At 50.5% G+C, this 24,713-nt stretch overlaps 1 protein-coding gene across 3 annotated transcripts; it reads right to left on the bottom strand.

Moving 5' to 3' along the window:
• Positions 1-204: 204 nt before the first annotated feature.
• On the bottom strand, positions 205-23,308 carry LOC122374897 (mucin-19-like). Of its 3 annotated transcripts, XR_006255303.1 has the most exons (7): positions 23,122-23,308; positions 20,724-21,676; positions 3,394-3,540; positions 2,716-3,069; positions 2,141-2,356; positions 1,242-1,704; positions 205-925 (listed from the first exon to the last, which is right to left on the bottom strand). XR_006255303.1 is itself a non-coding variant. In XM_043353955.1 (6 exons), the coding sequence occupies exons 1-6, from the start codon at positions 23,141-23,143 to the stop codon at positions 1,558-1,560; spliced, it is 1,839 nt and encodes a 612-aa protein (XP_043209890.1). In that variant the 5' UTR covers positions 23,144-23,308; the 3' UTR covers positions 1,102-1,557. The 3 variants fall into 3 exon arrangements, 2 of the variants coding, with proteins under 2 accessions (XP_043209890.1, XP_043209892.1); XM_043353955.1 differs by lacking the exon at positions 205-925 and having other exon boundaries at positions 1,102-1,704; XM_043353957.1 differs by lacking the exon at positions 205-925 and having other exon boundaries at positions 1,102-1,704; positions 20,724-21,673.
• Positions 23,309-24,713: the final 1,405 nt, after the last annotated feature.

Genomic DNA, 24,713 nt, shown 5'->3' with positions numbered 1-24,713 from the left:
GCCCTGGTTTAGCTTTAGTTGCATCTGTATATTTGAATGCACTTGTATTGTATGACAACGTTCTTTGTCTCCGAGTCCGGTGCCGTGTATGTTTTACTAGTTTTACCGCTGGAGCCCTCCAGAAATGCAAGGCTTTCTCAATGCTGCAACGATACTCCCCGATGTCCGGTTTTCGAAAAGTGCCCGTGGCTGCTGAAACAAGACTTAGCTCATTGTCATATTTATTCAATTTACGACCCAACAAGTGCCTAGATAAAGTGGGCACTGAGTTGTGCGACACAAAATAACATTGACGCTCGACAACAAACTGCGAAGCTAAAAGCAAACGAAACAAGGACACGCATACGGACTTACTATCAGACAATGAACACGCACCTTATAAAAAAATCCAGTAAATAGCATAAGCTCTAAAGTGGCACCACAGACTGTCTCATAGCACTACTTCTTTGATCCTAATACATTTGCAATGCAACTGTCGCAAATCGCTATTGTGGCGCGATTTGAGTGCCTAAATGCTAAATAAGCATTGGAACTGTCCTGCAAGGAAGAATTAGTGCCAATTCGCACTAGAAGATACCTTATGCCCAACTTATGCCTATGTTTCGTATTACATCACTGATGAACGCGTTCCTCCTGCTATTTCTAGTCACGACTCACGCATACAAACTGTTTTATTGTTCTGTATCTGGTTCGAAGTACTTCGCTATCTACCTCGAGCATCACACAGTGCGAGCCAATGCAGGTTTCCAATCCCTTTGGTCTCTAGCCGTCCCCACTACGACAATAAGAGCAGCACACCGTGACTAATTGTCATGGGCTTCCACCGTCGAGGTGTCTCACCAGATTCTGGCGTCGTCTCTGTTCCCGATGGATTCCGATGGCTTCTTCGTTCCACACTTTCAGACCCAAGCACTACCTGACCCCACTGAAAACTGACGCCTGTGTGTACACTCGGGGGCAGATTGATGTTCCACCACTCCCTACCCATCGGGCGATCCCATGGCTCAGCACTAGCTGCTGTCAGTGTTGCCTGCCCTCAGCACTGCTCAACACTGCCTGCCAGTGCCAGTGCTGCCAGTGCTGCCACTGGCAGCAGCCAGTGCTGAGCCATGGGAGCCCGATGGGTAGGGAGTGGTGGAACATCAATCTGCCCCCGAGTGTACCACGAAACGTAACTCTGTCTCTCCCGCTTTTCTATCAAAATCATGACATTTCTGTCAGACCCTCCGGCCTCCACGCACCAGAATCATCCGCGTTCGGTCAGATCCTGAAGCCTTTTCCATCGTCGCACTATGCCAGACCAAGACGTCTCCAGAGCGAATCATCATACCGCGGTGTCGCCTGCGAACGGGCGCCAGGTCCCGGGCAGGCCCCGGGCAGACCCCGAGCAGATCTCGAACAGCCGTCAGGCCGCGGGCTGACCACGGGCAGCCGTCAGATCCCGGAGAGATTATACGGGCAGACCCCCGGCAGACCTCGGCAGACCTCAGCAGACCTCGGACAGACCCCAAACAGACCCTGGGCAGCCGTCAGATCAGGGCAGACCCCGGACAGCCGTCAGACCCTGGCGTCGCCGCGCTGAGAGCCGGGCGACGTTCTGGATACGTCGGTGAGCGGCACCACTTCGGCTCCGGTGCCGTCCGGCGGCTCCTCGCCCTTCTTGCAGTCGGCGTCCGAGTGCAGGTCCAGCCCTCCGACTCGCTCCTGGCAGAGGGCCGCCCCAGTCGCGCGGGTCAGACACTCGGCAGCGCGAGACAAACACAGGCCGACCAGTCAACGGTGTATTTAGATAATTTACATCAGTTTAGTGCAAGCCATTGTAAGAAAATGTGACTAGACTTAACCGCCGAAATACACAATTGGTTTAGCAAACAATAGCAATAAAATGTCATAACATTGTATGAATGTTGTAACGATCTTAGGACTATTACGATAAATATGTTGCTTAAAATATTATGCTGATGCAAGGTACACCTGATACAAAATTATGCAGAATGCTGAGCCAGACAGACAGGTGCGCTGAGCCTGATCAGCCGGCGCCTCAGGTTCTGTACATAAAGCGCGGCGAGATGTAAGGCGAGTGGCAGGTCTCGCATTTGAGCGCGCTGCGGTCATAGAGCACAATGTTGGAGCCACTGACCCCTTCGTGGTAGGCGGGCTGCGGCTCCCAGTGGCCCGAGTCGCGCACCAGGCGCACGTAGACGAGCGCGCCGCACGCCAGGCACAGACAGCAGGCGGCGGCGGCGGCCAGGATCACCATCACCTGACCACTGCTGCCCAGCAGGCCCTCCTCCTGGGAGCAGGAGGACGAGGGCGGGCCCAGGCCGGCCGAGGTCGATTCCACGTCCGCAGACACCTGGCGAGAGAGCGCAGCAATGTCAGCGGAGATAGGTCACCAAGGCCGGGGGGAGGGGGCTTCAATTCAACCATCAACACGGGGCAAGTCCAGAAAAGGCTAGCAGACTAAAAGCAAATGAATAAAACCATAAATGAACGCAGGTTGTCCTAAACTAGGTGTTCATGAGCACGAAAGTAACGGACTTTCATCGAATGTTTGATTTAACGATCGATATTTTTGGTGTATTTCCTAGCTTATAACACATTTCGGGAGCCCGTCCCCATTTCAGCCACCCGTCTGCTACCCGTCTCCAATAGAAGAACACAACTCTAACGAATAGCCCTTCTCTATTTCAACAACCTGCGGTTATAACCTACCATGTCTCCGATCTCCTCGGCGTTGTCCGCGATCATTTCGGCCAGCATCCAGGCGGGTATGGCCCCCTCCCTGTCGGCGCTGGCCGCCCGCCGCCGCCGCCGGCGCGCCGCGGGTGTCGGTGAGGGGTCAGAGGTCGCCGGGGTCGGCGCCGGGTCAGAGGTCAGCGGAGTCGCGGTGGCCGGCGGCGCGGAGCCGGCCGCTGAGGTGCTGGCAGGGCCGCCGGTCGGTGTAACGGTGCTCAGTGCTGGCCGATCGCCCCGCCATACGATCAGGAAGTGGAGCAGTATGTGCGGCGGACGGTAGACAGGAGAAGGCGACACGTAAACCCACTCCAGCTCCGTGTCGTTGGAAACCTGAAATAATGAAGGAAATACGACTTACGAGTTACTAGCGCTTAAAACGACGGATTTATGTCAATGTTATGGTCAGATTTTGTGCACTAACATATAGGCGGAAATTCATGCCGCTCAAATGCATTTTCATTCCATCACGAAACATAATTATTGAATTAAACTTAGGCGCATCGAGGCTTTTATGAACAAATCATTTTAATTATTAAACCAGTATCCCGATGATGACACGATACCTCTGTAGCATTTTTATATTGACCCTTGAAGTAAATGTTTAATTAATTTACGCATCTGGAATGGCAAATATTTGCCCCGTTCGTGGCTCACGCTGTCTCTGGTGATGTTGAGGATGGTCGACCTCAGCAGGCTCTCCTTCACCCCCATCCAGGCCAGGAAGCTGATCCGGCGCGGCAGCAGCACCATGGTGACGACGCCCTCAGTCTCAGGACGAGTCATCTCATCCGCCATCATACTCTGTCAACCAGTCGCCGGTACGGTTAGTGTGCTTCAACGCGCCAAGGAACTGTGCATGTATTGTGCATGTATGTGTGTGCATGCATGCGCATGCATTCACTCATATTGGCTTTCAATTATGCTGCCACATATAAAGCTCGGTCTGAATTTTCGTTTTTATGTGCTTTATCTTATCTTTTGCTTTCTTCGTCTCTGGTTTGTCTGTTTGTCATGTCTTTTGTTCATTGTGTGTTCAGTCGTCTCTTGTCGACCGTCTTTTATCCGCCGACTGTCGCAGCTGTCTGCCACAGCCATTTTTTTGTCCACGGTCTGTCGCAGTCTCCCAGACAGCCCCAGTGCCAGGTGGTCCCGCCAGGCCAGAGCGGCCGCCGCCGCATCGCGATCCCGTTCGGTCCGCTCACACTTCACGGTCATGGCAATGACCGCCGGCGCCGCCGGCCAGCGCCGTGGGCGGTGGCCGGCGCTTCAGACCGGCGCGGCGCGGCGCAGAGAGCGCCGGTGATGGGGTGGGAGTCTCAGACTCAGGCAGAGGGAATCTCAGACTGAGGCAGAGGGAGTCCCACGGTGGCGCTGCCAGCCAGCAAGTAACACCGACGCTTCTAGTGCTGGGCCTCAGACCAGCGCGGAACAGAGCGACGGTGGTGGGTGGGAGCCGGGAGTCTCAGATTGGCTCGGCGCACCGCTGCCCCGTGGCTCAGGCGGGCAGTCACCGCAGCTAAACCTCCTGAGTCCCGACGATGGCCGACAGACAGATTCACAGTAAGAAAAGCATTAACAGAATAAACGACAAAAGATAATTCGAAAAAAACGAACAAATAGACGGATACACATTCAGAGAGAACAAACAAAAGTTAGCAGAACGCCCGGACGGACAGACGAACTGCCATGGACGGACGAGCAGGGGGACAGACGGAAGGGCGGACGGACATACAGACGGACAGACGAACAGCCGGACGTACGGACAAATAAACTGACAGACGGACGTATGTAAGTACATACGGACAGACGGACGGACGGACGGACGGATGGATAGATAGACAGTCAGACGAGACTGTAGATTGTAGAATTGAGTGGACTGTGAGAGCTGATTTTGATGCTGTCGATGACAGTGTCTGTCGGCAAAAAAAAATGACCGCCTTGTGGCATGGTAAACCTTTTTTCATTTAGTAGGATAAGCATTTTATCGGAAACAGGTAATGACAGAGATGACTCGTAGGAGGCATCTAAACGTGCTCGGTTCGAGCAGTATCGCGTCACGCTTATGGGGACCGATTTGGGAGTCTCTGGACCGAAGCAGTTACCGAAATCATTTAATAGTTTCGATGATAATGCCCCTACCGATAATAACATGCTTCTTTCTTAAACGTCATTGCAATGCTTTAATACCTACCTAAATACAGTTATTCGCAGGGTTACCAGGACCAGATGTAGCACATACCTAAACTTCATATCAAACAAAATCAACAAGAAACGTAAATTCTATCTGAGGCCGTTTCTAAAATCACCAGTCGGGCCTGGGCAGGAAGTCACTGCGACAAGACCCTCAGATGGCGGGGGCCTAACATTCCTGAGGGCGGCACACAGATCGGGGTACCGCTAATGAAAAACAAGCCATTTCACTGAACATTCCCGTCAGCGTGGCCAGATTAACAGCCCGGTGCCGGGACGGGTCCACCCGGAACTCATCTGAAAGGATGACCGGGGGAGGGGGAGGAGAGGGGGCAGGCTGAGACGCTACCGACCAAGTGCGGGAGGGACGGGAGTCAGGGGAGGGGGCACCGGGAGGGTCGGAGTGATTTAGGGAAGTGGGGGTGGGGAGGAACGGAGAGCCTGAGAGGCACCGGGAGGGTCGGAGAGGTTCGGGGGAGTGGAGGCGGGGATGGAATTCATCATGCAGCGCCACGGAGCACTGTAGGCCGGCAGCCTGAAAAAGCGCTAGAAATTCCCCCAAACTGACTGTCCGCAATATGAACAAAATAGGTATCATTTAATCCCAAATTGATCGAAGAATACGATTCCGATGCTAGTTTTGCCCTAAGGTCAAAATTGAGGTCGTCAGTTGTCACCAAACACAAGACAATTTAGGCTCTCTATAGGCCACCACATTTACCGATTTTAATGATGAACTTTAGTGGTAATTTATTAGTTGACCAATCGTCGTTTTGAACGAAATTTCCTGTCAGACTAGTTCAGGGCACTGTTGTTCACTGTGCCAACATCATTCTGACATATTGCATCGCTTTTCTGCAAGATAAGCTAGCTGTTTGCAAGCAGCTGCAAGACGTAATTTAAAATCATATCCAATTTTTTAATTAGACTTTTATAAAAACGTTATTTCGAGCGGCTAAAAATGAACATTTTATACTAGCCTCTGATTACTCATCTTTTGTTCCATATAGGTGCTTTGCTGCTTTTCCCTGCTACTTTTCGAGGTATGCGCCAGTAAACCACATGATGTAGGGGCAATTGTCACCTCGCCGCTCTACTGAAGGCCCGGCGCTCTTTAACCCGCGCCCCACTGGGGGGGGGGCTATTTATAGCCCCCCTCCCGTTTTTCTGCAATAACTTCCAAACCGCTTGACGTATCGACGCCAAACTTTCAGTACCTTCGGCTGCATCAATTTGACACCTTGTGTCAAAATTTGAACTTCGTACCTACCATAGGTCGGCCGGAAATGACGTCAGAGTGACGTCATGTTCGGCCGATTTCGAAGCAAAACATTGAACCACGGCAATCGCTCCCAAGAGCTCAGTTTTTAAGCTAGATCCAATTCCTTTACATGAGAGGACTCAAAATAGACTGCACTATCAAACTGCTATCTCGGATTTTCGAAATTTTGAAAATTTAGAAAATTTTATATAATAAAACTCAAAATTTATATTTTTACATTTTTTTTTTTCAAAAAAATTTTGACTTTTCGTAAAAACCGGAATATATGTCATAGAACGCATTATTATGACTAACTCTAGCAAGTTTTAGCTAAATATCTTCAAAAATGGCCAAGTTATACGCATTATTGCAAAAAATTAACAATTATTAATTTTTCAAATCAATTTTTCAGCATGAATTTGCCATCGTACGCCAATATAAATAGCACCATCGTGTTCCTGAGCTCAAACTGCATCCAATAGACACCTTTTTTGTTGAAAAATTTTAACTTCAAAATTTGACCTTTTTTGACCTGAAAGTGACCTGACCTGAGCTAAATTTGGCTCAAAATGACCTCAAATGACACAAACGACATCAAATTCGAAATCTCTGACCTAAATGGACCATAAAACATGTGTCACGTGACCGACGGATGATATCATATTTTCGTGACCTGTGATGACCTGACCTTGACCTGAAAATCAAAGTACAAGTTTGGTACCCTCAGAGTATCTAGAGCATCTGTTCACGAGTGTGTGAACCAAAAATGAGCCTGATCTGACTTGTAAGACGGCGGCCAGGGCCCAAAACGTGAAGAAGCCAAAATGCTAATAATTTTTACTTTGACCTGACCTGTGACGTCATCGGTGACCTCGAGGTCAATGAAATTAGGTTTCGCTCGACAGTTTTTCCGGGGCTATCAGATGCCGTTTGAATTTTGACGATCGGCCCAGTAGTTTCGGAGTTAGGAGGGGGGGCTATGAATAGCCCCCCCCCCCCCCCAGTAGGGCGTGTTATACGCAGACCCCAGTGGGGCGCGGGTTAAAACGCTGGAAGTTGTGAAAAACAAACGCTTATAATCCAAATAAAATATATGTCCCTGAGCTCCGAATTGATCAACGCACACAATGCTGTCAACATTTCTGGGCCAAACTAAAAAATTCAGTCATTATTAACCCCTAAACACAAGTCAGTGATAATCAACAACAACTTGCTCTTTAGTTAGACTTTTTGAGAAATGTTATTTCGAGCCGCTAAAAATGGCCATGCCATACAAACCACCAATCATCTTTCTGTCGTGCCCTACTCGCAATTTTCGCTAATGCCTGCTACTCTTCGAGGTCACGTGACCTCGCCATTAAAAGTGAATGGGGAAATAAGGAAACTGTTGTTTTTGCGCATGGAGTGATTTCAAACTATCTCAAGCACACGGAATCGTGATTTCGTGCACTCCTTGCAAGATCCGATGCTTTACTTTTGCATTGTTGACCTTCCGTGACGTCATTTATGACGTCACACCGGTCATAGGAGTTTCTCGTCAATAACTCACGATCAAATTGAGCCAGCGACTCGGGAAAGCCACCAATGGACTCGGGAAGACCTCCCGAATCGAATGATATGCGATACGACCTCCTTCGATTAAGTTCGTGGCCTGATGGGCTCTGAACTGACCTTGACTCGAGGTCAATACCTTAACCCTAGAACGCCTAGGGGGGGGGGTTGTATCAACCCCCCCTGAGGTTTTTTCGAAGTGCACGCTAAACGGCTTGTCGTAGCGGGCTGAAATTTTCAATACCCTCTGGGGCAACCTTTGCGCATCTTTTGCCAAAAAAAAATTGATCGGGTCATGTCAGGTCACGGAGTTATGACGTCATAAGAGGTACAGGGACCCGCAGTTGCTACTGTACACATATATTACCAATTTAGAATGGCGCTATTATTTGCTAAGTGCTGGCCATTGGAGAAAGGAAATGTAGCGCAAAGTATGGAGGAATAACACATGTTTGCTCCTAGGACCTACGTTTTGTATAATTCCTCTTACCGCAACAGATATTCTTCTAAAACTACAATCGTGCTATTTTTCCGCGCCGGTTGCCTCCCCAGAGCCCGTCCTTGGTATCGCCTATAGCTTCCGTTCCCGCTACGTGAATGAAAGTCACGTGACTACTACAGGTTTGCGCTCAGTACTAACACACCTAGCCCGAGGGCCGGTCCGTAGTGGGGAGGGGTAGAACGCCAGAGCTCCAGCGCAGTGGAGGTGGTGGTGGCCCGTATCATAAAGAGGCAACCGTAAACAGAACTACAGTTGCCGCAGTATAAGATTATGATCAAGTTTTCTTTAAATGTATTGAATGACAAGAAAGTGCAATGCTTATCCGATATAATAAAAGGTGTCCAAGGCCTTGGAAGAACTATAAAACATATTCAGCAACGTATAAATTTCTGATACAGGCCATGACCTTTCACCTTGCCTCCGGGGAGGACCGCTCAGGAAGCCACATACCGAACGAATCGAGGCCTCGCAGCGCGGCGGCAGAGGAGAGTGGATAAACCATCGCCAGATCTTTCGGTTACTTGTGTTTCCAGAAGAAGGAGGGGGTGGGGGGGGGGGTGTGGAGGGTGAGGGCTGTTTTCAACCCACTCACCAATTTTTTCCTTATTAACTTATAGCTTACCGAAAAATGCAACACAATGGTGGCCGTCACGAGATGTAGCGAAGAGTGCCTCAGGCTCAGCCACACCGGTTTTGAGTAAACTTTAAGCATTGGAATTCAGGCCAGTGATCCTGAAGCATTATTTTATTTTTTGTCGTGCATAAGCTGGGATGACGTGGTCCAAGTTAATTGCGAAGAAACGGTTTTAGTTTCAGAACATTTATGAGGCTATAATATAGTCGCGCCAAATAGTATACGTTTGTTGCAAAATGTCAAGTACGACATTTTGCAACAAACGTTGACGTGCTATCCAGATGATGGAATTTATTTGACACAAGAAGTCAAAAGGCCTGGCTACACTATGCGTTTTATGCGTGCGTTTTTTGCGGGTTTGCGTTTTTTGCCTAATATCGTTCTAGAAAAAGTAAAAAATAATATAATTTTTACATTAGCTATATGCAGAAGTTAATAAACTAGAATTAAATATAAAAAACATCACAAAAACGTAATATCGTTTATTTTTCTAGAACGATATTACGCAAAACCCGCAAACACGCAAAAAAAAGCACGCAGAAAACGCATAGTGTAGCCAGGCCTAAAAAGTGGCATCGTTAGTCATCCTGCATACCTATAAATCGATTCGTCACCTTGGTTCGAGCTCAATAGTTCTTTTCGCGGATGATCGGTTTCGTTTTCTTTCTTGTTTCTTTTTTTTGGGGGGGGGCAGTTTATGAGCCAGTAACCACCCTCCCCAGTCCCCCAAACAATTGTTGACAAATACTGTGATGGCCTAAAAAATGCCCTCAATTGTGTTACGTAGGGGAGAATGAGGTAAGTTGAGCCGCATTTTGTTTTTCGTTAGCTACAGGCTAACTTACTGATCATTTTTTCTGCGTTTACGGGTTGGACGGACAGAGTGGTCAGTTGCGCATGTAATGGTGGCCAGAAATGTTCCATACCGCTTATTTTTGTACTGAAAAGGCTACGTCAAAAGTCATCTTGCACGTTGCTCATCTTACCCCATGGGCGGGGTAAGTTGAGATGTGGTGCTGTGGGGCGGTTCACCACATATCAGTGACTGGATTTTACGTTAATCAGAAATGGAAAATATCAACCTGGTGCGTGTTCCAAAAATTCAATCAGTTCGATCCAAACGGCCCCAAGTAAAAGAATTAATTAAAAGAGCGGGTTGTTATATTTTAAGTTCCAAAACGAAGGCAAAAACCGAAACAGCGAATCAGACAATGGAGCGACGAAGAGACGAGAATGAAATCCAAGTTTGCCAAATATGCCCTGCCTAATCTAAGTTATAAATCCCGGACAGAACGGGCCTAATGGAGCCAGACGTGACGCGTCTGCTCGGGCCAAGAGCTCGGCCAGAAGTCCCGGGGAAGCGCGCGGCCCGACGCAGCGGGCCGGGCCCAGACATGCGCAGAAGCACTCGGACACCACGTGGCTGCCGATCGGAGCGCGGATTGGTCACTGGCCGACGCACTGCGGCAGCGCAGGCCGCAGCCACGCGGTCGCATCGTGATGGGACAAAGTTCACGAACAGACACGTCCTGGGCCGCCTCCCCAGCGCCGGGGCGGGGTAGCGACGTCACAAGTCGGCGCGCGAATCGGTCTGCGCCGGGAACTCCCGTGCCGGCCGGCGACACACGTGGTTACCACAGTACTCACCGCCTCAGCGCGGAGCGCATACACGATAAGCCAAAACAATCACTTTTCACATCACTCCGGGCGCGACGCGATCGACACTTCACTGCGCGACGCAACAATCACTACACGGTACGGCGCAACGCAATTGTCACTGCACGGTCCTGCGCGACGCAAGAATCACTACACCGCGCGACGCAGTTATCACTTCACTGTCGGCGCCACGCGATCAGGATCGTCCTCGAACGCACGTACGCGGGCGCACTCAAAAGTATCGGAAGTCCGGTTGCGGCCGGAACTGCACGCGGCGGCCGCTGCGGGTGTGCACCGGCGCAGCCGCGGACGGCTTGTCGTCCCTGGCCGGCGATGCGGAAGACGTCACTCCAGGTTTTGAAGTCCTCTTGCTGGACGGTCTTGTAGTCGTTGGCGTCGGTGTCGGCTCGTCGGGCGCCCCAGTGGCGAGGGGCCCGAGCGAGGTCGATGGTGACGGCTGCTGCTCCGGAGCCGTAGGCTCGGTACTGCTCGGACCAAGCGTGTCCTCAGGTGGCGGCATGTGTGCCGGTTTGAGTCTGTCGACGCTTACAGTGTCGTGGGCGCCAGTCGGCAGCTCCAACGTGAACACTTTAGGGCTGCGTCTGATGACTCGCATGGGGCCGCGGTACGGGGACTCCAGAGAGTGCCGCACGCGGTCAACGCGTACCCACACGTGTGTGCATGTCATGAGATCGGGTGGCACATGTGTCGGTGGTGTGCGGGCATGGTTCGAGCCCTGTGAGAGTGTGACGAAATCGATTTCTGACATACGCTTGGCCAGTTCTTGGACGTACTTTGTCCCGACGGGGACCTTCTCGACGGCGCAGCGGGGGAACAGCACCTGCGCGCCTGTGACGGCAGTGAATGCCGAAAAACCCGACTCTGCTGGCATGGCTCTCAAACCTAGCAAAACGACGGGTAGCGCGCGCAGCCACTCTTGCCTGCGCGCCCGGATGGCGGCTTTGAGCGTTCGGTGGACTCGTTCCACCATCCCATTACATGTCGGATGATAAGCAGTGGTTCGGAGGCGATGGAAACCTATCATTGAAGACAAGTGTGCAAACAGTTCTGATTCGAATTGGGAACCGCGGTCCGTGACAACATGCAGCGGAACTCCGAACCGGGACACCCAAGTGTCGAGGAAAGCAGAGGCTACACTTTCCGCGGTGATCGAGACCAACGGCACGGCCTCGACCCAACGCGTGGCGCGATCGATGCATGTCAACAAATAACGAAATGGCGCGGTGAAGGGGTGCCCGTGGGGTACTGACGGGGGCAGCGGCCCGACTATGTCTATATGTACAGTTTCGAACCGCTGCGAGGGCACATCGAATCGACCGGGCGGAGAACGAGTGTGCCTGTGCACCTTGGCTTCCTGGCATGCTTCACACTCCTTCACCCATCGCGCAATGTCACGGCGCATATCATGCCAGAAATAGCGAGAGCTGATGAGACGGGTGGTGCCTTTCCTACCCGGGTGTGACAGGCCGTGAAAACGATCAAACACGGCGCGCCTGCATGCCTCTGGTACGTACGGGCGTGGATGTGGTGCAGTGTTTTCACACAGGACTGTGATGTCGCCAGACAGTGTTACTGGCTCCAATCGGGAGATGTCCTGCGGCTTTGAGCGCGATTCTGAACCTGACTCGGCATGCTGGTGCTCTGTATCAGCACTGTCGGCGTCTCTCTCCTTTTCCTGCTTCTGAGCCGCCGCGATAAAATGGAGGTCACATGCATCGAGGGACACTGCATGTACCGGGCGACTGAGGCAGTCCGCCACCACGTTGTCACTGCCACGAATGTACGAGACCTCCGTGATGTATTCCGTGACGACACACCAGTGACGCTGTTGGCGGTCAGACTTAGCCGTGTGCGGGCTGTGAAAAGCGCGCACGAGTGGCTTGTGGTCTGTTCGCAGGGTAACGTGGCGGCCTTCGATCATGTCACGAAAATGGAGTGTGGCCAGATAAGCCGCGAGTAGCTCTCTGTCATACGCGGCGTACTTCTGTTGGGCCTGACTGAGCTTCCGTGAAAAGAAGCCAATGGGAACGGGTACTCCGTCCACAATCTGATGGAGCGCGGCACCCACCGCGACTTGTGATGCGTCAGTAACGAGCTCGTACTGCTCGCAGTGTGGCACTGGATGTGGCAGAGTGCAGGCGCCAGCCAGCGCTGCTTTACTGTCACTGAACGCCTGAGTCTGTTCCTCTGTCCACGTCAGTTCTTTGCTTTTTGGATTGAGTCGAATCAGTTCGGTCAGGTGGAACGTGACATCGGCGAATCGCGGAATCATACGCCGGTAGAAGCCGATGAGTCCCAGATAGCGACGCAGTGACTCTGAGTCATGCGGTAGAGGGAGGTCCAGAATCTCCTTCACTCTGGCCTTGGGAGGTGTGACACCTGTGCTGGTGACGTCATGACCGAGGAAAATGAGTGACTTCTTCATGAACTCGCATTTCTCCAGTGAGATGCGAAGCTTGTGCTCAGCCAGCTTGCTGAACACGAGGCGCAGATCTTTCTCATGCTGCTCCTGGTTCTCGGAAAATACCAGAATATCGTCGAGATAGACGAATACGCACGGCACGTCTCGGAAGATGCCGTCCATGACCCTCTGGAATGTGGCACCTGCGTTGCGAAGCCCCATTGGAATGAAGGCGTATTCGTACAAGCCGAAGGGCGTGGTGACGGCCGTCTTCTCTGAGTCAGCGGGGTTCATAGGCACCTGGTGATATGCACGGAGCAGATCAATTTTGCTGAACCACTGAGCGTTGTGGAGCTTGGTTGAGAGGCTCTGAATGTGCGGCAGTGGGTAGCGGTCCGGTTTGGTTACGGCGTTGAGCGCGCGGTAATCACCGGTGACACGCCACTCACCAGGAGTACTCTTCGGAACCATGTGGATGGGTGAGGCCCACGGGAACCTAGACGGACGAATCACTCCTGTTTTGAGCAGCACATCGAGTGCTTGCTTTGCTGCGGTTAGTTTGTCGGGCGGCAGCTTGCGTGGGCTGGCGAACGTGGGTGGAGCGCTGCCGGTGTCGATGAAGTGAGTGGTTTTGATTGGCGAGTCTGTGTAATCCGGCTGGTTAGGGCTGAGAACAGCGGGGTGATCCTCTAGGATGGGCCGCACTGCCTCAGGCACCTGAGCGAGATCATTTATCACCAAATGAACAGACTCCCCGGTCGTCGGTACACCGGGAGCAGAGAGCAGAGTGGTGGAGTCGCGGAGAACTTGGGAACCACAATCGACAACCAACGAGTTGTGAGCGAGAAAATCGTTACCGAGTAGTGGCTCTGTCACTTCAGCCACTACAAATGTCCATGTGTAACTGCGTCTGAGTGTGGGGAGGACAATATCGAGAGTGGCCTCGCCATGCACGCGCAGTGGCTGCCCGCTGGCAGTTGTGATCGAAACAGCGGACGGGTGGATTATAGTTCCGTTCACATAGGAGGGCGGAACCAGGGATACACCAGCGCCAGTATCCACGATGAATTTCAGGGGCTGATCATTCACCTTGGCTGTTACCCTAAGGAGCGGCAGGCCGAGGGCTGCGTTTACGGCCTGCTCCTCTCGTTTCCCGACTCTGAGGCTGCACGGGAGGGAGATGCAGCTCGTGAGGACGGCTGCATGGTCAGATCAGCAGCTTTGTCGGGCCAGTGACACCATGGCTTGCAAGTGCGTGCTCTGCTGCCGAAAAACAGGTGAGCACGGCATACTTTCGGCTTCTGGTCAGGGTGGAACGGCGTGAGACCGAGAGACGCTCTTGAATCACGAGCATCACGAGCAGGGGAGTGTGTGGCGGCTCGGCTCTGCGGCTGAGTGGCCCTGTGGTACCTTGGGTGCTGCTGAGCCACAAGGAACTCCTGTGAGTCGGACTGTGGGTCCTGATCCTGACAGTGAACCATGTTAGCAGCTGAGTTTTGCACAAGAGGCATCAGTTCGTCCGCGAGTTTGCCCAACTGCGACAATGAGAGCTCGCGCTGAGAAGCCAGGGCCGTAGCAATGCCTGTGGGTAGCGACTGGATAAATTTGTGCCGAACGAGATCGTCTCCGACGCCAACCTTGTCGGCCACCTCTCTGAGTTCGCTTAGAAAGAGTGAGGGGCGGCCCGTCAGACGCGTTTTGCTGATCAGTTTCTCAAACATCTCTGGCTTTGTCTTTTCGTACATGTCAGTGACGGCTGTCTGTAGCTCAGAGAAATTTTTGTTGCTCAAGACAGCACGCGGAATGTGCGAGATAGTTTCCGGAGGCAGGGCAGAGAGAACGTGGTAGAATTTGGTCTGCGAGTTGGTGATTTTGGCAATGTTAAATTGGGCGTCCATAATAGCAAACCAGCCGTCAACCGCGGTCTCCATAAAAACCGGCGGCTTGATCGACACATGATGGACCGGCTCAGCATGAGCGGGTTCCATCGTGCCCTCGTTCGTCATGATCGTTAAAGTATAGCCGGTGTTTGCAATGCACTGAACAATTAAAATTTAAAACACCGAGTGCAAAATCCGAAAGTGCCAATGGAACGCCGAAATAAAATCACCGAGAAGATAAATACCTAACTAATCACACGGCGGAGAGATGGCACAGAAACCATCATGGAAAAGTGGCGCAGAAGCCACTGTGGAGCGACGGAATAGCAATCCATGTGGGGGAATAAAATAAAATAATTGATTCGGGAATGAGCGGAGGCGACAACCCGGAAGTATGGAAAAATCGAACAAGAATCACGTCGGCGGTCACCAATATGTGGTGCTGTGGGGCGGTTCACCACATATCAGTGACTGGATTTTACGTTAATCAGAAATGGAAAATATCAACCTGGTGCGTGTTCCAAAAATTCAATCAGTTCGATCCAAACGGCCCCAAGTAAAAGAATTAATTAAAAGAGCGGGTTGTTATATTTTAAGTTCCAAAACGAAGGCAAAAACCGAAACAGCGAATCAGACAATGGAGCGACGAAGAGACGAGAATGAAATCCAAGTTTGCCAAATATGCCCTGCCTAATCTAAGTTATAAATCCCGGACAGAACGGGCCTAATGGAGCCAGACGTGACGCGTCTGCTCGGGCCAAGAGCTCGGCCAGAAGTCCCGGGGAAGCGCGCGGCCCGACGCAGCGGGCCGGGCCCAGACATGCGCAGAAGCACTCGGACACCACGTGGCTGCCGATCGGAGCGCGGATTGGTCACTGGCCGACGCACTGCGGCAGCGCAGGCCGCAGCCACGCGGTCGCATCGTGATGGGACAAAGTTCACGAACAGACACGTCCTGGGCCGCCTCCCCAGCGCCGGGGCGGGGTAGCGACGTCACAAGTCGGCGCGCGAATCGGTCTGCGCCGGGAACTCCCGTGCCGGCCGGCGACACACGTGGTTACCACAGAGACACGTCGTGGGGATAGTTGAGCATGGATAGAAAAAGCGAACCTCTTCTTTTCCCGGGCGCGGCGAAGAGTGGGCTCGCTCTTTTATTTACTCCATGGCATACATACTTATGGCAAAGTTTTTTTCCTCCATCAAAAACTGACTGTTTTAAGCCTTCCAATAACTCGTCAAGGTTTCTATCACGGAAGAAATCATTTTATCCTTCAGATAATCTGCAAATCACATACAACTTGTGTAATCAACAAAGAAAAATTGTTTCCTACCATTTTTATTCAGCAGAAACAAGCGCAGCTCAGTTTGGTTTTCGACAGCGGAGACAACAATGGCTTATCCGGCTCATCTTCCCCAGGTGAAAATGGCTCATCCTGCCCCACCCGTGGCCATTTTCGATTAATGACACCCGCTAAGGAAAATAACCATGCACCGCAGATAACAACCATCTCATTTTAAAGGCAAAACATGTCTTAGTTATCAGGGGCGATACCACATGTTACCGGGTGCTGGGCGTGAGAACGTTGCCGTCTCACGTGAAAGACTGCAGCATCGTAAGCGAACGGCACATGGATGCTCAAGTCAATTAGCGCCATAGGAGCTGAGAAACATGGGGTGGCTAAACTTGCCCCTTGGCTCATCTTACCTCTCCCCTATTTGGGGCTCTCAACTTTGATTTGTTAAAGTTATTTGTTCATTATGAAAGCTGTCAAATTTGCCGTATCATTAAACTTTTAGTGAGTTTGTATTTCACACTTATCTAAAATGAGCAATTTTGTCACCGGCTTCTTTTATGAATGGAATTGGATGGTCGCATGAATGAACGGATGAATAGCTCCATTTGAGCATCAGCTGAAATCAATCCTAAAATTTAATCTACATACCTGTCTGCAACGAAAGGGTTTAAAATTCCAGTGCAAGTTAGGTGCAGTTTCTAATCTATGCCGTTTTTTATTAAGTGTCTCATAGCTCCTTAATCTTGAGCCGCTTCTCTCACGATTCATTTTATGTGGTGCTTACATTGTTCAAGAAGTTATAGTATTCGAGCTCGTTGGTCTTAAAAACTGCTATCGAAGTAAATTAAAGTGTTTCGGGCTTCGGCACTTAAAAACGAATCGATATTTAACCCTCACCCATTTAGTCATTTCTTTTCAGCGTCTTACATGTAGCGGAGGGGCGTAGAAACCCTCAGCCATTCGGCCCTTGATAAAAAGAGCCAGAGCTTCGCTGAAAAATAAAAAGAGCGAGCTGCTCGTGACGAGAGAAATCCGATGATTTGAGGGTCCTGGTCATCGCTGACGAGAGAAAGCTAATTATTTTTATGTCCTGGTCAATGCTGAGATCCTAGGTCACTGGTTGACCTCCCAGATCAGGTTAATAACCCAAAAGCACGGAAAATTGAGTCCTGCTAGAATTTCTCCAAGTGAAGTTCGCTGGGACTTGGCTTGCTTCTGACTCCAAATTTGCACTTGCTTTGATCAAAGATGATGTATCAAAGCATTTGGGGTAGGACGGGTCACGCCAGATTACCCATTAGGCGTTCTGCCGGCTATCCATAGGATGTTAACCAGCACTTACAGCCTTGCAACATATTGCATAAGCACTATAACTGATACCTAAGTATGCCTAGTTTTCAAATGCTAAAATGGGTGCTAAATTTCAAACCAACACTTCCTAAAAACCACAGTAAAAAGGTGTAAATTTAAGGAAGTTAACCGAGATCATTTCAAGTGAATGACCAACCTGAGTTTCACGTCACCTTGGCACCCACAACAATCAATGAGACAAACATTAGATAGTATATTTCACATGCTGTCACGTTGCTAATCACGAAACGACTATGGAAACAGAAGATGTGCGCTGACTTTAAATTGCTATTCTGGCCTGACATGATCTTGAGAAAAATAATCACAGATTAAAGGTAATTTGGTTCAGGGATTTAAAATTCTCAGACAAGATGGAAAAATGATAAGGGCTATTTAATTTTCCGGGAAGTTGTAAAATTGTTTAACTCCAGGGCACCAAAGAATCGTCGCAATCCTTCGCTGTGCCGCGATTTATTGGTGAAAAACAGGGGGCGCGGTCTACTTAACTCTTCTTATATGTGTGGTGACGGCTAATATTCATTTTATCTGTGTTGATGAATATGCAACAATTTCTACATGAACTGAGACCAGTCCATATGAGTATGTTTTTCTCACGGACAATGACAATATAAAAACAATGCGAATAAAACCAAACGTTTCGGACAACAACGTGCCTTCGTCAGTGAAGAAAAATAAGTGTATAGGTTTAACATCGATGAGAGCTATATGCGGCACCGTCTCGGTCTGGCCAGCCGGGTTGCCGATAAAATACACAAATGTTTATAAGCGTCCATGATGTGCTTAAAAACTGCTGAAAATATATCTTAAAAAAATAAAGATAACTACTTCATCAATTTTATTGAAAGAAAACATGTATGCCTAATTACTTATTTTTTGCCACTGACGGAGGCACTTTTTTGTGCGAAACGTCTGGTTTTATTCGTATTGTTATTGTATTGTCATTCCATGTGAGAAAAAAGGATAACTCTTCAGTTAGTAACCATAACAGCGAAACGGCTCAATGTAACACAATTCACTGTATATACGAAACCTATAAGTCCCTAAAAATAATCCTATTTCCAATTTTTAAAAAGATACAGCTTAGACAGTTTAGGCATACAATTTTTTTCTGCATTAAGATAATATTCATTAAGATAATATTAATATTCATTTATCTCCACAGAATATGGTAAATTAGTGCTGCTGAAGTTCGCTTTCGAAGCGTCTCCTCCAGGCATTCCACAGCTCTCGTGCCATTTTGGATCACGGAACATCGCTGGGCGCAGGACAGGTCGTCTGCGAGCTTGGACGGACCACGTGACGACCTCCTCCCCTCCCCCTCACTCCCGTCCCCTTCCCCAGCAGGGCGTCCGATCTAACCGCGCCCCAGGCAGTCGGCTCGGTCCGACCCTCCCTGGTCGAGCCACGGGCCGGCGCCGCCCGAGTTTGTGCCGGGTGCAAAACTGGAGCAGTAACTAGCGCCGGAACTAGTAGTCAGCACGACCATCGTCAGATGGCAGGAGTAAATGGAATAAGCGGTTCCAGGTTTCAGAAGGAATGGGGCAGGAAAAAGCGCTGAAAACAATGTTTTGCTGATATAGCCATAAAAAGTTCATTGAATTAGGAGAGCAGCACATCAGTTTAAAGCCCTTCAGATGGTGGTTTCAATAAGCACACAATCATTTCCCAATTCGCCTCCAACGGTGTCACAGGCAAAGAATACGCTGAAATACTAGTGTGTACAGAAGCAACTGCGGGTCCCTGTACAGCCTCCGGCCGACAGTTACCAAACGTGTGCGCCGAATCCCTAGGTTTTCTGCCGGTGATACCCACATTGTTTGATGGATCATGATGAAACTTCCCATGCATGTTGGGGCAAGCATTGGCTATCGTGTGGTGCAAGAAAATTGACCGGGTCAGGTCAGGTCACGGAGCTATGACGTCACAAGAGGAACAGCGTCCGGTACTATTTTTGAAAAGCGCCCGAACCACTATTTTGCTAATTCTTGTCACCTCAATGGGAATATGCAGCAATATTAGCTTCTATAGGGAGCAAATGGACCTCCCAAATCCAAAAATACAATCAGATTTCAAAAATTTAAATTTTGATATTTCGAATTTCTGCCGCCGACTGTGACCTTGCCGACTTCCGGCGCTCCCAACGCGCCATTTTTAGAGCTAGGGAAACGAAATACATACCAAACGATAGAGAATTGATCAAGAAACACGATAGTTAAGGTTTCAAGTCGATATCTCCCACCGTTTTGCCGCAATCGCCGCGGAAAGTTGAAAAAGTTTGATTTTTTCGGAAAATTTGACCTTTGACCGGTCATAAGTAGGTCAAATGTTGACCTAGGACCAAAAATATACCACCAATCGCGAGATCTCGTTGAGAGCAATCCGTTGGTTTTTCCGCTAAGCTCTACGACCTTCCGTTTCGAAACACCAGGGGGGGTCGTGTTACGACTCGTAACAACCCCCCCCCCCCCTGGTCGTTCGTGTTATGAGAAATGGCCTGGTCGTGCGAGGGTTAAGTTGACCTCACCCGAACAAAAAGCATACCATTCGACGCGCCTGAGCCAGGCGAACACGATGGTGCCAAAATCGCTGCTCTGCGGCCATTTTTTTGCGAAATTATTTGCCAAAAACCAAACCCTACCTTGGGCTTTTTGACTTCACCTCAGAGGTTACCGGTTGACCTGGGACCTTAAAATCGGGTATCAATCGTTCCGCCTTGAAACGGCGCACACGCTTGTTTTTTCTGCGAGGCTCTAGCTCCATTAGGGGCGAAACGGCAAAAAGGGGTCGTACGAAGTACGAACCCTCCCCCCTCGGCCGGCCGAGGGGGTGGGGGGTCCGACAATAGGTCCGGCGAGGGTTAAGCAGCCCCACTTCGTTTTTAGCATGTTTGCTTGTCACTGAGATCAACGACTCAATCACAAATAATTTCTAGCACTTTTCCGGACCCCCGGCCCAGTGTGCGGAGGCGCTGGGAGGATCAGAGGGGCTCGGGGAGGGTCAGGGAAAGCGGAGAGGTGCCCGCCAGGAGGATCGGAGGGGAGCGTCGGGAGGGGAGGGGAGGGAGGGGAGGGGAGGGAGGGTCCGGAGACGGTCTATGGCGAATCGGGGAGGACGGTCCAAGGCAGACGTCTGATGCCTGGCGGTGCCGTTTTATCCCCAGCCTGATTGATGACTCCAGCGGACCGGGGATTAGATGGGATCGGACACAGAGGCGCCGCTTACCCTCGGGTAGCCGTAGGTCTCCACGGGCGGTGTGGCCGTGGTCCGTTCACTGGTCCGCTCACTGGCTGTCACATTAGCCGGGTGCTCGGTGCTGACGGCCGGGGAGGCAGCTGTCGGCTCTGTCCCCGCACTGCTGACACCAGCCGGCCCGGGGCTCGGCGGCCGCGTCCCAGCTGGGGAGACCGCTGGAGATGTGTCCCCAGCTGCGGTCGGTGCTGCAGTCGATGGCTGGGTGGTAGGCGCTGGTGGGGGTGTGGTGGTCACCACAGGGGCCTCTGTGGCCGCTGAGGTCTCATCAGCTGCTGTGGTGGCCGTCGTTTCTGCGGCTATGGTGGTCTCAGGCTCCGATGGTCCGTCAGTGGACGCTGCGGGCGGTGACCCAGACGCTTGAGACTCCGTTGCCTCCGGGACCGTTTCAGCAGAGGTCTGGGCAGCTGGAGATGCCGTCGTGGCTGTCTCTGCAGCAGTTGACGCCGCTGTAGTGGCTGCTGAGCCCTCTGTTGACTCTGTGGCGGTCTCGGTCGTCTCCGTCTCCGCCGAGCTGTCGACGGCCGCCGCCGGGCTCGGAGCCTCTGTCGTCTCAGTTGCCGCCGTCGTCGTCACCTCCACCGCCGCCTCGCCCTCCGCAGACGGCTCCGCCGCGGTCGACGCGCCGTCACCGTCGGCTGCTGTCGGTGTCGACGCGCTGACGTCATCCGTCGCCGGCGGTGACGCGGAGGAGGCCGAGGTGGCCGGGTCGGCCGCGGCCGTGCTGCCCCCTGGGTCAGAGGCGGCGCTGGCGGCGCTGGCAGCTGTAGAGGCGGCCGTAGGTCCGGCACTGGCAGCGACCGTGGACCCGGAGTTCGGCGACTCTGGTGTCGTCATGGTTCCGGCTGTGGCTGGCGAAGGGCTTATGCTTGGTTCGGTAGTATCGTCACCCAGGCAGACGGCAGCGCAGGCCAGCGCCACGGCTGCTGGAAACGGAGAACAAAACTGGGTTAAGCACTGCATCTTTCTTCATAATCACCGCGGAAAAACAGTCGGCTGCTTTATTTGGATAGTTTTTTTTTTTCAGCCACTGGCTAGATTGTATTTTATAGTAATGGGGTCTGATTGCTGCGCCTCGTCTTACTCAAATCTCATTTTGTTACTTCGCGGTTTGCTATTGTTTTAGAGAAAGCCCAAGCAGAAATTGATGCCCATAAAATAACTATTCGCCATTCAGAGATAGTGTGCCATGATTCAGGAGAGTAATCGTGAAATTCATGCCTAGATGTATGAGCTGCAATGCACTTTCTATAATTGCTTTTACGTGATTAATTTAACTTTTTTATCGCATTACCGTTCTCTGGTGCAATTCATTTACTTTTCCAGCCGCTATCTGAGGTTGACGCAATAAAACGTCAAAGCCGTGTAGGAGCTATACTCGTAGATTTAGATAAAAAGTCATCTAGATTTGGGTAAGTTAACCCTCGCCCGTATAAGGGGGGAGGGTCGAACGGACCCCCTTCGTTTTTTGCGAATAACTCGCGTAAAAAGCGGCCGATTGCGGCGAAGTTTTCAGTACCCTCGCGGTAATAATTTTTACACCTACTCTAAAAATTTCATGACCCTGACCCAAATGACCTTTGACCTGTGACCCATTTCTCGAGGCCATGTTTGGCCGGAATCGCGATTCGGCGAATGTCGGCCCGCATTAGCCGCGCGTTTGCAGTCTTTTCGTGGTTTCAAGCGCTCAAACATTTGATATGATGCTGGTCCCATGCATAAGGGTGGGTGTCAGGGTCACATGAAGGTCAGGCCAGTTCATTGACCTTTGGTGACTTCGATTCACTTTTTGAGTTGTACGTACATGTTTCTAGGCTAGTTTTCAGAGCTGAATTCGAATTTAGCAACCAGTTGAACATTTAACGAAATAGTTTTGGTGCTTTCGTTACAAAGCTGTCAGAGGCGGTTGACGCCTATTACGAATACCTACTCGGCAGGAGTGCAGGACCCCTACTGGTTGACCTGACCTGACCTGGCCTAAATGCATGAAGACATCATCTCTGATCAAAACTTGCATGATATTCGTGATCAGCACCCCGAAAAAAAAACAATAGCAGCCACACTTTACGACGGTCTTACAGGTCCCGATTTTCCCGACTTTTGGGTCATTGACCTGACCTGGAGGGTCAACCAATGACCTAAGGCCTTAAAATTAGGTACTATCGGCTTCCTCTCGTCACGGGCAACACGCTCGTTTTTCCGCGAAGCTCTAGCTCGATCAGGGGCGAAACGGCAAGGATGGGGTCCAACGGACCCCCCTCTCCCCTTATACGTTCGCGGCTGGCAAAACACCAATATGGGCGAGGGTCAAAAAAGCCACACACGTTAGCCACAAGCATTCGATAAAAGGTCGATTACCACCGGGTCTCACCTGCTATTCTCCACCGGTGCATTGTGATATCGTGTAGACGGGTCGGTAATTGTTGTCTCTTCGTAGTTACCGCTGCCTAGTCACGGCTGCAAGCCGTGTCACTGCCCAAACAAGCCTATTCACATTCCCAGAAGCGCATGGAACGTTGACATCGGCCTTGATACAGGGCACTATCTGAAAAAAAGAATGGTGAAATCAGTGATAAGTGCAAGCATTCGTTATCGTAACAATCCCCAACCATTCTCCAAATCCTGTTGAAAATGCTAACTCCTTATTCAATCATGATGAGCCTCGTTTGACTCGCGAGAAGTGTTGGGTGAACTTTATCATGAGGGCGCTACACCAGCGCTACGCTACCGTTTTTTTTTTTGTGTGTTCAACTTATGACATACTTATTTTTCGCACATGTAAAAGCGACCCGGGGTGTTCGATGTCACGTCACCAGGTAATGATAAGGGATTTTACTTCAAGACAAACAAGCCCAAATTATACACCAACGAAGCGTGGGCTTCCTTGTTTTTTTGTTTTTTTTGTCAATGATAAGGGACAAGGGTGCATTGAAAATCTTCTTCCCTTGTTTTTAGATAGCTCTAAGTGACCTAAGGAGGGTCAACTTCATTACATCTGTAGATCGATGGCAAAAATATAGCCCCGCCATTTTCAGACATACGTCATATTTAACGCCAAAGCATTGTTTTAGTAAACGTTATCCTGATTTTCTGTAAGTGATTTCACTAGTAAGCACCTAGTGTACAATTTTTCATACCTAAGCATCGGTTATGTGCAGCATCTTCTTTCCATGGTTAGGTCATGACCTTGACTCTAGGTCACTTTCAATTTCAATTTCATGGTTTAATTTCATGTTTCATGTTCATGTTTATCATTAACCCTCGCCGGCACAGGCCATTTTGCGTCCTTCGACGGTGCAAGGGGGGATTGGTAAGTACACCCCCCCCCCTCGCGTTTGGCCCCTGATCGAGCTAGTGCTTCGCAGAAAAAAAACGAGCGTGTTGTCCGTCACGAGACGATTCCGATGATACCCAATTTTAAGTTCCTGGGTCATCGGTTGACCTTCCAGGTCAGGTCAATGACCCAAAAATCGGGAAAATCGGGAACTTTTTAGAAAGTCGTAAAGTATGGCTGCTATGGGGGTTTTCGGGGCTCTGATCACAAATTTCGTGTTAGTTTTGGTCACAGATCATGTCTTAAAGCATTTAGACCAGGTCGGGTCAGGTCAGGTCAGGTCAACCAGTAGGGGTCGTGACGGATATTCGTAGTACGTGTCAACCGCCTTTGATAGCTTCGTAACATGTTACGAAGGCACCAAAACTAATTCGTAAATGTTCAAATGAATGCTAAATTCGAATTCAGCTCAAAACACTAGCCTAGAAACAAGTAAAACTCGAAAAAGTGAGCCGAAGTTACCAAAGGTCAATGACCTGACCTGACCTTCAGGTGACCTTGGCATCCACCCTTATGCATGAGAGCAACATCAAATCACATATTTCAACGTTTGAAACCACGAAAAGCTTGCAAACGCGCGGCTAATGCGAGCCGACATACGTCGAATCGCGATTCCGGCCAAACATGGT

Source organism: Amphibalanus amphitrite, unplaced genomic scaffold (assembly GCF_019059575.1).
Source record: "Amphibalanus amphitrite isolate SeventyFive unplaced genomic scaffold, NRLGWU_Aamphi_draft 001735F_arrow, whole genome shotgun sequence".
Lineage (NCBI taxonomy): Eukaryota > Metazoa > Arthropoda > Thecostraca > Balanomorpha > Balanidae > Amphibalanus > Amphibalanus amphitrite.
The sequence above is the reverse complement of the archived record's forward strand: the minus strand, read 5'-3'. Positions and strand labels throughout refer to the sequence as shown.

Bases quoted from the DNA above. Each gene is read 5' to 3' on its own strand.
- LOC122374897 (XM_043353955.1), bottom strand. From the start codon at position 23,143: ATGCACCGGTGGAGAATAGCAG. The intron at 2,357-2,715 runs GTAGGTTATAAC...CTCTCTCGCCAG, and splicing joins CCGAGGAGATCGGAGACATG to GTGTCTGCGGACGTGGAATC. The intron at 1,705-2,140 runs GTCAGTGGCTCC...GCCCTCTGCCAG, and splicing joins AGCCCGCCTACCACGAAGGG to GAGCGAGTCGGAGGGCTGGA.